Here is a 12,998-nt window from a genome sequence, read left to right as displayed (position 1 = left end):
TAACAACTTCTCTCTGAAAGGTTTTAGAATCTTTTCCTTATCTCTCATGTTCCAGAATGATATGATGACAAGCTTTGGTACAAGTATTTTTTTTTTCCATTTGTGTTGGGTACTTGTTGAAACATTGTAATCCGGGGAAACAAGTCCTTTAGTTAGTTGCAGAAAATTCTCTTATATTTTTTGATAAATTTCCCCCTAATTGTTTGTTTAATTCTTTTATTTTTTTAAATTAAATTAAATTTTTAAAATTAACTAATTAATTATTTTTGAGACAGAGTTTTGCTCTTGTTGCCCAGGCTAGAGTGCAATGGCATGATATCGGTTGACTGCAACCTCTGCCTCCTGGGTTCAGGTGATTCTCCTGCCTCAGCCTCCCAAGCAGCTGGGATTACAGGTGCCTGCCACCATGCCCAGCTAATTTCTGTATATTTTTAGTAGAGACAGAGTTTCACCATGTTGATCAGGCTGGTCTTGAACTCCTGACCTCAGGTGATCCACTTGCCTCAGCCTCCCAAAGTGCGAGGATTATGGGCATGAGCCACCGTGCCCAGCCTGTTTGTATAATTCTTAATCATTATTGGCCCTCTGAGGTGGACCTTGTAATTTCCTTAACTTTTTCTGCCCTACTTCCCATTTGTCTTTCTGGGAGCATCTTTTTGTTCTTTCTGGAAGCTTTTCTAAGCTGTATGATCTTACATTTCTCTTATTAAAAAAAAAAAAAATGTTGGATACCTAATTTCTAAGAGTTTTTTCTGTTTTTTTGTCCCTTTTTTTCCACTTTCCACATTTTCAGGGATAACACATTTTTATCTTTCTAAGATTTCTAGTAGTTTTCTTTTTTGGTTTATACATTTATTATGTATTTCCACTGCATACTTTTTCTGTTTATTTCCTTTTTTTCCTTTCAAGTTGCGGAGTTTCCTCCAAGTACTGATGATTCTTGACTGTGTCTGTTCAGTCAAGTCAGTGTCCTAAAACATGGACTGAGAGGGCTGAGTGCTAGGCTTGTCTCTCCTGGTATCCTTCATTGTTGGATGATGAGATAGCAGAACGGCTTTTGTACTTATATACTCACATCCAGACATCTTTCTGCCCATTCAATGTCCCCTGAGAAAATTCTTTCAGTCCACCATATTAGATGGGGAAGGAGATAAGGACCCCCAAACCAATCAATATGCAGACTTTCATTTGATCTCTTTTCAGCCTTGCATCTTACTGTTTCCTCAACTGTGCCTGGTATTCCAGTCTAGAGTCTCACTGCTTCAATTAGAAGAAACTTTCAAAATCATTTAATCTATTCTTATATTGCAGATAAAGAGAATTAAGGTTCAAAAAATGTACTTCCTTGAGGTAAGACTGTTAATGACTGGAGAATGTGAGATTTGAATCTAGGCTTCTGACTCTTCCTCTAAAGCTCTGGTCAGCTAAAATACTGCCTCCAAATATGTCACAGATGATTCAAGATTATTCTTTGCAGCTGTCTGAAATCTTGGCAAACTATCAGTAATTGGGTCATGACAGCTAAAAGTTCCAGTTGGATTGAAATAACTGAAGTCCCACATCCGATACCATCAGAAAAGGGACAGGACTAAGGTCGGAAATCCAGACTAATTTTGAAAGTGAGCTGATTAGTTTCCTTTAGTTTCAAGGTCATACAATGGAATTCTTACCACTGGTTTTTTCAACATCAAAATGTGATGGGTAAAAAAATCTGACAGCCTTATTTTCATAAATTTAATGTATTAAACTATCAAAGTGTCTCTCAACTAGGAAAATGCTAACTTGGGTTAGAACAATAACATATTTTAACACAGCTGTCTCCTAAGCAACTTCATGGAAAACTCATTCTCTGGTATAACATGTATTACTTGAGAAAAGAAATTCCATAATCAGGAATGTTTGGGAAATGTTGGGTAAAAGAAATCTAAACTACTTTCTTTAATACAAGACTTCTCAAAACTGCTAACAGGCATTGAAACATCAATACAAAATGTATGGAATATGTAGCATTTGCCCAGTGTATTTTAGTACCAAATCTTTTATTTCTGCAACTCACAGGATTAGTTTTCAAGGAAGATACCTGGAAACAATCTGACCCAATACTGTATTTCTGAAAGTCCTGTTATGGGGTGTTTTGGGTGAGACAACAAAATTTTTCTCCTTAACATCAACTGCTCACCTTAACATTAATTACAAAAGGGTAGAGGTTATAATTTAAAATATACATGATGCATGAAGTTCACGTGCCTAAATATAACTGTTTTATTATTTATAGAGGCATTAATAAAAAGATATTTCACTCTTAAGCCAAGGATCTGTGTAATACTGGTGAGAGACAAAATGCTAATCCACATTATCACTAAACGTTTAAAATGAGGTGTTGTCCCCAAAACATACTATTTAGCCTGGAAGTGGGTCTGGCAGTGGCGGACTGAAGTGAAGCTGGCAGGATCTCCGATTTGATGGTTACGCTGGTGACCGCACCATCCATCCTGTCTGTCTCACATAAGCCTGGCAACTGTGCTGCCTTCTCCAGCGTGGGCAGTAACTGATCAAACTGGTCAAGGTCAGCTGTAAACTAAGAATGGAAACCAAAGTTAGAGGACATATATTCTATACTTTCACCTGAAACAACGCAGAAAAAAGGCTGCTTCTTTAAACTATGAATTCAGTGTGACTGAGAGAAGAAAGAAAGAAGAAATAATTAGAATGATTGGGGCTACTTGGAAATTACACGAGCTAACTATTCCATGGGGGAAAATATTTGGATGCTTCTGATATAGTATTCATATACTGCAGGATATAAATAATATACATATATTCGGCTACTATATCTTGGTATAAAAAAAGATTGGACTGGAAAAAAGTGTCAGTAGTACTGTGTTACGATGATGGCATTATTATTGATTTTTTCCTGTCATATTTTTCAAAATTTCATAAAATGACTTACTTTAAACTTATATTGATTCAACTTTTTTTTTTTTGAGATCGAGTCTCGCTCTGTCGCCCAGGCTGGAGTGCAGTGGCTGGATCTCAGCTCACTGCAAGCTCCGCCTCTCGGGTTTACGCCATTCTCCTGCCTCAGTCTCTCGAGTAGCTGGGACTACAGGCGCCCACCACCTCGCCTGGCTAGTTTTTTGTATTTTTTAGTAGAGACAGGGTTTCACCATGTTAGCCAGGATGGTCTCGATCTCCTGACCTCGTGATCTGCCTGTCTCGGCCTCCCAAAGTGCTGGGATTACAAGCTTGAGCCACTGCGCTCGGCCTTGATTTAACTTTTTTATAATTTAAAAAAGTTTGGGAAACTTTTTCATAAATTATGTATCAGCTTTAAAGATATCAAAAAGATTACTTCCCACTTAAGGACTTAACAGTATAAGAAACATATCTTTTAGAATAGATAGGGAGGCCGGGTGCAGTGGCTCACACCTGTAATCCCAGCACTTTGGAAGGCCGAGGCAGGTGGATCACCTGAGGTCAGGAGTTCGAGACCAGCTTGGCCAACATGGTGAAACCCTGTCTCTACTAAAAATACAAAAATTAGCCCAGCATGGTGGCATATGCCTGTAATTCCAGCTATTAGTGGGGCTGAGGCAGAAGGATCGCTTGAACCTGGGAGGCGGAGGGTGCAGGGAGCCAAGATCGTGCCACTGCACTCCAGCCTGGGCTACAGAGCAAGCCTCTGTCTCAAAATAAATAAATAAATAAATAAATAAATAAATAAATAAAATTAATACAATTAAAAAAATTAAAATACAAAAAAATTAAAATACAATTAAAAAAATTAAAAAAAAAAAGAATAAATAGGGAGTTCTTAAATCTGTCTTAGGTTATGTAGAGAAGAAAACTGGCCTTTATTTCACAATATTGCTATATTATGATTACTTTTTGGGTTTCATTATCTAGTTCAACTAAAATTTTTGTTTCTAGAGTACATAAACAGAACTAAATGTATGTATTTAATTATATTTCTGAGGTCTGGGCACTGTCACATTTAGCAGTAGTTCATTCATTTTTATTGCTGAATAGTGTCCCACTGTATGAATATGTCACAACATAATTATCCACTCTATTGTGATGGATTTTTGGGTTGCTTCTAGTTTTTGGTTGATACGAATAAAGCTGTTAAAAACATTTGTGAACATGTCTTTTGTCACACATGTGCAAAAAGCATTAACCATAAAGGAAAAGATTGACAAACTGAACTATATTAAAGTGAATAACTTCACTTCATCAAAAAGTGCCAGTAAGAGAATGAAAAGGTAAGCCTTAGCATTGAAAAGATATCTGCAAATATATGTCCAATAAAGAACTCATACATAAAGAACTCTTAAAAGTCAATAAGCAAAATAAAAACACATTAAAAAATGGTCAAGAGACTAGACTAGGCAATTTACAAAAGAAGATATCCAAATGACCAATGAATATTTATCAGGGAAATGCAAATTAGAATACACCCTCAGAATAGCTGAAAATCTAAAATATGGATAATATCATGTATTAACAAGGACTTGGAGCAACTAGAAAAAATACTGATACACTAGGAAAACTGGCATTATCTACGAAAAAGGACATATGCATATCTTATGATCCTGTAGTTCTACTCCTAGGAATCAATTCAACAGAAATACATGCACATGTGCACAAAACAGATGCACCAGAACTGAACACAATGGCATTATCTTATAAACCTTTTCCTTTTAAAGTTAGTATACTTATTATTTAATGCTGTTTTCTGCTTAAAAATTAGTTTCATTGTACCAAGAAACATGAGACAGCCTTATCCTCAAAGAACACACATGTACAGAACCAGTCAAAATAGTGTTACTACAAATAGTAAACAGAGACCATATGATGCACTACAAGAGGACAGAGGCAGCAAACGTCTAACTAGGGATACTTGGGGAAGGCTTTATGCAGATGTTATTTGAATTGGTTTGTGAAGGATGAATAGAAGTTCAGTGGGCACAGAAGGAAGAGCAAGGCAGAATATGTTTAGAAGAGAAATGGCTTATTCTAGGAATGACAAGGATTTCCATCTGCCTAGAATGCAGTATTCCTGAGGGAAGAGAGTGACTCTTGTGAGATGACAGCAGAAAACTAAGCTGATTCAAGAAACCGAAGGACCTATGCATACTAAGTGTGACTCATGTTTTAGAACGGAGTCTTGTGGATAAAATGCTTTGTACATACATTGTCTGCTGATGAATGAATGTCTATATTCTGTCTCTAAATAAGGTGAAAACTCCTAGGAAGGGTCATGTTTTTTTAAAACTATATTCCTCCAGAGTCCATAAGCAATTATACAATAAATGAAGATACCTGTTTACTTTTACACCAGTTTCACCCCATCCTAAACATAAAGGTTTCTAACCCACAACAACTTACGGAAAGGTTTGTCTTTATTTATGTCTGTTTCGGGTCATGTTTTGTGAGGGCAATATTCTGTTACCCGGAATATTCAAGTCCCTATTCTCTGATGGTTGAGGGTGGTCAGAATCAGATGAAAAGGAAAACAGCCTTAGGAAATGCTTCAAAGGAAATAAAAAACAAGCCAGACTAGGTAACCTTGTCCACCTTCTTACATTTCTCTCCCACTTCATTTACATCAGAGGTTCCCAAACTTAGGTTTGGTTCCTAGGTTTTATTCCTAGAGAGTTACATTCAATAGGTAGGGATGGGAAGAAGGGGCAGGGAAGGTATTTTAAAAAAGGTCTAAAGATGTGAACTCTGATTTTACAGAGAAAGAAAAATCTCCTTTTTTAGAATTCTACATTAAAACTGTAGCCTTCTGAAGTTCTAAAGAAAACTTTTGAGGGCATGTTGTGATCAATTATTGATACTAACTTCTTAATATATGCCCAATGGATAGGAAAAAACATAGTATGAATTCGTATCTGGTCTATAGATGGAATAGAATAAATGAAAAAAAAAATTACTAGGAATGGCCATTCTGTGAAACAAGCAGTTACCCACCTGGCTCTGGGCCTCCAGTTTTATTTCCTCAGGAGTGGGTTTGGTCATTGGGGTTGGGTTTGTATTACAAGGATCCATCTGTTCTTTCTTTTCCACTTTCACCTTTACATCATCCAGGCTTAGGTTTGGAGTTGATCTTAAATCTTTCTCATCTTTATCTAAAAGATAGCGTAGGAGCTGATGGTCTTTTGATTCTTTTTTCTTTGAAGCATCCAGCTCTAGTTTTATACTGGAGTTTCCTTGTACCTGTCCAGTCACTGACACAGAAGTAGATGCACTGTCCTTTTTATCAGGCTCGACAGACAAAGTGGTGATATCTGAGGGGCTACCCTCCTGTAAGAGCCGGTGCAGAATTTTATGCCGTTCTGTCAGTGAGCTATGAGAGGAGGGACAAGAACCTCCTGAAGAGTTAGCAGAGGCAGAGTTGGAAGTGCCTGTGCAAGACAGGACATCTTTGCAGCTTGTGTCTATATCAGCATGCCGTAACTGCTGTTCGGCAGTTGTCGTCAAAAGCTGCACTAGTTTGTGACTGGTTTGAGAGTATTTACTGTCTCCATCTGAAAGTCTGTCATTGTTATGCAGAAGCCCTGAATCCAGAGGTTTGCCATCACTAGAGCTGTTGTCAGATTGAATCATTTCATTTAAAATGGATGCAATCTCTTTGTTATCTTTGGACTCAGCTTTTGCTGGTTGTATATTTAATCTGCTAGGTGAATTCTGTGAGCTCATCTGCCTGAGGACTGGAGAATTGGCAGAGAAGCCAACGGAGTTATTGGGTCCTTCATTCATACCCTGTAAAGATGTTACTGGGATGTTTGAATAAGATCGGTTAGTATTATTATTACAGGCACTACTTGTCATGCCAACAGGAGAGCTTAATGTCGAAATATTAGGAGGAAAGGAATTGTTTGGCATTCTGGGCCTTGTTGTCAATCCAGAAGTAACCTGTCTCCTTGGAGACATGAACTGTGCTAGGGATATTCCTGTACCTTCCATAGGAGAATTATTGAGGTTTAAAGAGGGATTACTGCTCTGTGAACTGGCCTGTCCTTGGTTTAAGGCAACATTGGCTACAATCTGACTTCCAGGTGAGCATCCGAAACTTCCTTGGCTGTTGCTAGAACTACTATGACTGCCGCTATGAAGGTCTGAGCTCTGCTGGCGGTTTATTCTGGTGGATACCATGTTGCTGTTGGACGGTGGCAATGTGGATGAACGAGCCACACCATGAGCTGGAGAGATACTAGGATTGACCGAGGGGTTTACTCGGGGAATTGACATTCCAGAATTAGTGTCATCTTGAGGAGAAAGCCCACTGTGCTCCCTGGGGGAAAAAGACATTATTATTCAAACATCTTCATTTGTTTCTATTAAAATATTTTCATGAAACGTATTCTAAAACAAGATCATTGATCTCATTAATATTGCAAGCTATCAAGTAAAGAGCTTCTGTATCATCTTAAATTAAGAAAAAAGTTCCTTAAATTAAGAAAAAACTACTGTAAAATATTAGCACCACTTAATAAGAAATAATGCTTATTGACTCTTACATTTGATAAAGGTCTCAGTTATATGTAAAATAAATTTTTCTTGGTTTTGGAAAAAATCCAATATATGTTCTTTTAAACAATTTCTAAACTTAATATACACAATTAACATTACAATAATTTTTTGGTTGAAAAAGAAACTTCTCACACACCTCTGTTTATAAAGCATTTATTTATGACTCCTGTTACAGCTTTTAAGTATTTCAACTCCAAAGAGGAAGACTGGGTAAGGAAAATACTGTGTCACTGATGTAAAAATTAAAAAGAGTGATATGCAGACATAGCAGATGTTTTGAAAGAGAAATCACAATATGAAAAAAAGAACTGTGCTAATTCCACTCACAAGCATAATTTAAACTAAAAGTAGAAAAAAACAGAATACTGAATTCAGGTTTTCAGTGAGTTTTTTACTCAAATTCATAATTATGACAACAGATTTGTGACTGGCATTACCATGTTCCAATAAGCAAATACATTAGATGAGAAAAAGATGAAGTGAGGGGAAATGTCTTTGTTTTTAATGCTACATTTTAACCACTGTAAATGTAGGATTTCTAATAATTCATAGGATAAAAGAATAGTTTCAAGAATTTACCATATATCAGTGTAAAACATACTTAGAGAGGGGAACAAATTAGAGGCAATGGCATTCAAAAATCAAGTTGATAGTTTAATGATTTGTAATTTCTGTGAGAAATTGTCAACTTGAACTCAGGAGCCACCAAGTATGCCAAAATGAAAATAGAGCACGTTCAAAAATAAAAATAAAAATAACAATGTTAACAAACTCTGAAATCTCTTATAAGATTCACATATGGAATGTTGTAAATTTTTAGCCATCTTTTTGGTTTTACCCTCTAAAAAGCATATTTTCACCCTCCGCTTTCCTACCTCCCTTTATGAACAACAAAGCTATTACATGATAAAACTATAAAACCCAATATGGATATATTGATTATATATACTCATCACACTAGTTTTATGCCTAACTTAGAATATCTGCTTTCTAGCCATCAAGAGTATAAAAAATTTCTCTAATAAGAGATATGTGAACTGGCTTATTTCATATGAAGCTCTCCAAATAAGTAGTACCTGTCGATGATATGAATTCCCATGATGAAAGGCTGCATGTCTGGACTTTGAGGGTAGCAAAGTTTACACTTGGTGTGGGCGCTAAGCATTGTCCCATCATTCAATATGAATCTATAGGAGGGGCTGGAGGCAGTGCCACGAGTCATCACTGTTTCAAACAAAAGAGAAACCTAGTTAAAATTCTGATACTTATACGCTGGCTTTAAGTCACCAGGCTTTATTTCTACTTAGAACTTCATTTTAAATGCCCTCCCAACTGCTGACTGCTTAAACTCAGAATAAAGAATAGTTCAGACAAAGCAGATATCTGAGGGGGAAAGATGATTCCAGTTGAAATATACCACTTGATGACAGGGTTTAATTGAGTCATAGTTGAATGGGTGCCTCCTCACATAAGTTAAAATTATGAGGAAACCCTAAATCTGGGAAACAACAACTTTAATCTTTTTATTTTTTTTTTCTTTTGAGACAGAGTCTCGCTCTGTCACCCAGGCTAGAGTGCAGTGGCATGATCTTGGCTCACTGAAACCTCCGCCTCTGGGGTTCAAGCAATTCTCCTGCCTCAGGCTTCTGAGCAGCTGGGACTACAGGCGCCCACCACCATGGCTAATTTTTGTATTTTTAGTACAGGCAGGGTTTCACCATGTTGGTCAGGCTGGTCTTGAACTCGTGACCTCAAATGATCCATCCACCTTGGCCTCCCAAAGTGCTGTGATTACAGGTGTGAGCCACCATGTCTGGCCCAACCTTAATCTTTCTCTATACTGGGGGCAGCTCTTCAAATTTATTAAGTCTCCATTAAAAATACCAGAAAATACTTTTCTCTCCTCTCACTCTCAGTATTACCTTTAACAAGTTTGTTTTCTCTTTTGCTGGCTGATTTTAATAACAGCTCTCCTAAGATACGACTCACACAGCATAAAATTTATTCTCTAAGTTTTCATCAGCTTATAGAGTTCCCTAACTAATATTCAAATTTAAGTTTTCACTCAGGAATGTGAATCACTAAGGTCCCATTCGACAAGTTATTTATAAATATGTGTAAAATCTGTGGACTATTTTTAATGTTTGAATTTTTAAAGTTTAGTAAGCAAATTAAGATAAAGCCAATGGTTATTAGTATAAGGAACAAAAACTAAGTTAAGACAGTCAAGTCACTTTATAAGCAGCATAATTTACTTTTGGCTTAAAGCTTTACTAACAGCAGAAAAAATTCTAACCATGTAAGTATTTATTAAATATGTAAAGGCTATGCCAGACTATTATGTAATAAAATATCACTGATGTTTTGATAATACCATATAATTCTATTTTAAGAAAGATTGAGTACTACCACAAATGACTATTATAATTTAGCCTGTGATAAATGTTAGTCCAATTTTTCAAAGACATTTCAGAAGGGGCTTTGATTACATTTTAAAGGACATGAGAAAGAGGCTTAAAATTACTAATTAATAAATAATTTTTGAAGTTACATGTTACTTGAAGTAAACAAGACATGTTCTATTTTTATTGTCCTGTGTATACAGTACCAACTGAAAAAGGTATAGTTTGTTATAAATCTATATCATAATATATCTGCCTAAGTACCAAAACCACAATATAAATCTAATTGAAAGGATAAGACATATCTAACCAACCACATTCTTTACACACCTGGCAAATTTCAGCTAAATCACTGGCATAGTTACTAAATATAATGTATCTAAACTAGGAAAAATTTCGAATTTGGGGAAGCTTATTAATTTAATACAAGATAATTACCACACTTCATGTTTTGAAATTAGATTACTTGTTTTGGATGAGAATGTATGGACTAAGATTTGGCATTTTATAATTCATTCAGCCATTCTTGGAAATGAGAAAAAGGCAATATCTAATATGGTAAAACTTCAATTAATTAGAACTCAGTAAGACTCTCCAGTTAACTAAAATTCTGGTGCTTAATTGTTCAGATGAAGAGGTCAAAGGAAGGCAGCATAAATCAATGAAAAGAGTAAGAGCCTAGGAGTCAGATTCAGGCTTGACCTTTCACTGTCATTTACAAGTTTAAGACTTAATGCAAATTAATGTTCACCCATCTCAGTCAACTCATTACTAAAACTGAGCCAATAACATTGTAAAATAATATCTAGCATGGAGCCTAGCATAGAGTACATAGCAGGTATTGAACGAATATTTCCTCAATAAACATCAGAGGGAAAAAAACCCAACAAATATGCAGCTTCCAAAGTACTTATGTTCTGAGTTACACACATAGTCAATCCCTAGACACCATTTATGGCAACAGCTTCAACTCTGTCTAGCAATCACTAATACTTTGAATTAAGAGATGAGTAAGGTAGCCACAGCTCTTCACAGAGTTGGTTCAATAAACATTTGCTCTACACATCAAATTTTCCCTTTAAGTGGGTTTCAAGGTTTAGTTTTGGAATTTCATTTTGTTTATAGGTCCTGGCCTAGTTTTCTGACCTAATTTTGTCATCTTTATAGCTAGTATTTTGATCTCTGATTCCTGTGTTCATTTCTAAACTTTTTAGAACACTTAGCGGGGAAAGATATTATTGAAGGACTATTATTGACACCTCAGAATCCTTCCAAAAAAACTTTAACATGACAGCTGTCCCCCCCCTCAAAATAGGCCTCAAAAGAGCCACAAAGCAAAAGAAACATTAAAATTTCCCTGGTTACAGCAGCTGTAGAAGCAAAGCTTTTTGGGTTTTTGATCCCTCCCAATTTGGTGGCGAGATAACCTCAAACAAGCATGCCTTACGGATATTAACAAAAAAGGTAAAAAATATGTGGCAAGGTACTATGGGTCAATGCTGGTACAGGTTTATTTTTCTTTGTGGTAGTCACCTAAACATATGCAGAAAAAGAGAAAGAATTAAAAAATTGTTGTTAGGTACAGAAAAAATAATTACCCCTAAATGTTCTAAAATTCTCAATCACCAATGAGCAAATTCTATTTATTATATCAAAATCACTAACAGGACAGTAAACTCACATTTTAAATATTTTTAACAAAGTTTGACATAAAAAGATTTTCAGTTAATTGTCACATGGACCGTGGACTTAACCACATTACGCAAGTCTCAAAGAACATTCTAATTAATCATTGATATGGGTACTTTATGTTGTATAGCCATGCTTCCAAACTTAATACCATAAACCCCTTCCAGCTTTGACTCATGATATACTTTCTTCTTTTTTGGGACAGGGTCTCACTCTGTCACCCAGGCTGGAGTGCAGTGGCGTGATCTCGCCTCACTGCAACCTCCGCCTTCCGGGTTCAAGGGATTCTCCTGCCTCAGACTCCCAAGTAGCTGGGATTACAGGCTCACATCACCAGGCCCGGCTCATTTTCGTATTTTTAACAGGATGGGGTTTCACCATGTTGGCCAGGCTGAGCTCGAATTCCTGTGCTCAAGTGATCCTCACACCTCAGCCTCTCAAAACACTGGGATTACAGGTGTGAGCCACCATGCCTAGCCTTAACTATATTTTTTAAAAGATGAAAATAGCTTTATTTTAATATAAAGTTAATAGAGAGATGAACAAAGAATAAGTAAAGTCATTTGTAATTCCATCATGCAGAGATAATCAGTTAAAATTTTGTTAATTTTCCAGAATTGGATAAATAGATATCTAAAAGTGAGATCATATTATATATGCTGTGCTCTCTTGGTCTACTTTTTTTTTTGTTTTTTGAGATAGTGTCTCACTTTGTCACCCAGGCTTGAGTGCAGTGGCATGATCAAGGCTAACTGGTCTTCACTTCCTGGGCTCAAGCAATCCTCCCACCTCAGCCTCCCGACTAGCTGGGACCATAGCTGTGTGCCACCATGCCTAGCTAATTTTTGTATTTTTATTTTTTGTAGAGATGAGGTTTCCCCATGTTGCCCAGGCTGGTCTTGAACTTCTGGACTCAGGCAATCTTCCTGTCTCAGCCTCCCAAGGGCTGGGATTACAGGTATGAGCTACTGTGTCCAGCCACCTACTTTTTAATATAACAATATATCGTGGATATTTCAAAGACAAGAAAAGATGATCCATCATTATATATATGTAAACAGAACTTTCATACAACTAGTTTCTAGGTTGTATAGCCTGACATTTCCCATGACTACTATGTAACTGCTGATAGATGTGCTCCAAGAAAAAGTATTCTGTGAAAAAAAAAGTCTCAGTAACAAAATTTAAAAGGTATTTTTATTGTAGAACTTTTCAGAAACTTAAATACCTTAAATATATCTTATAAATCCCCTAAAGTGGGATTACACATAAAACATCATTTCCTAGTTATAGTTATTAAGTTTGTGGAACCTAGGTTCATATTTTACAAACTTCTCTGTAAGTAAACATCTTAGACTATAGACTCTG

The 12,998-nt window shown here is 36.3% G+C and overlaps 1 protein-coding gene across 4 annotated transcripts in view; it reads right to left on the bottom strand.

The window, feature by feature from the left end:
• The window catches only part of LOC105479814 (nuclear receptor coactivator 1), a 161,876-nt gene that overhangs the window by 58,732 nt on the left and 90,146 nt on the right, over window positions 1-12,998 (bottom strand). For all 4 annotated transcript variants that reach the window (XM_071076293.1, XM_071076294.1, XM_071076296.1 and 1 more), the window contains exons 10-12: window positions 8,616-8,763; window positions 5,977-7,300; window positions 2,398-2,578 (exon numbers count right to left, since the gene is read on the bottom strand). In XM_071076293.1, coding sequence (XP_070932394.1) covers window positions 2,398-2,578; window positions 5,977-7,300; window positions 8,616-8,763 — 1,653 coding nt within the window. The remainder of the gene's footprint in view (window positions 1-2,397; window positions 2,579-5,976; window positions 7,301-8,615; window positions 8,764-12,998) is intronic.

Source organism: Macaca nemestrina, chromosome 13, assembly GCF_043159975.1.
Source record: "Macaca nemestrina isolate mMacNem1 chromosome 13, mMacNem.hap1, whole genome shotgun sequence".
In the NCBI taxonomy this organism is placed as follows: Eukaryota; Metazoa; Chordata; class Mammalia; order Primates; family Cercopithecidae; genus Macaca; species Macaca nemestrina.
Note: the sequence above shows the minus strand (reverse complement) of the source record. Positions and strands in the feature narration are given on the sequence as shown.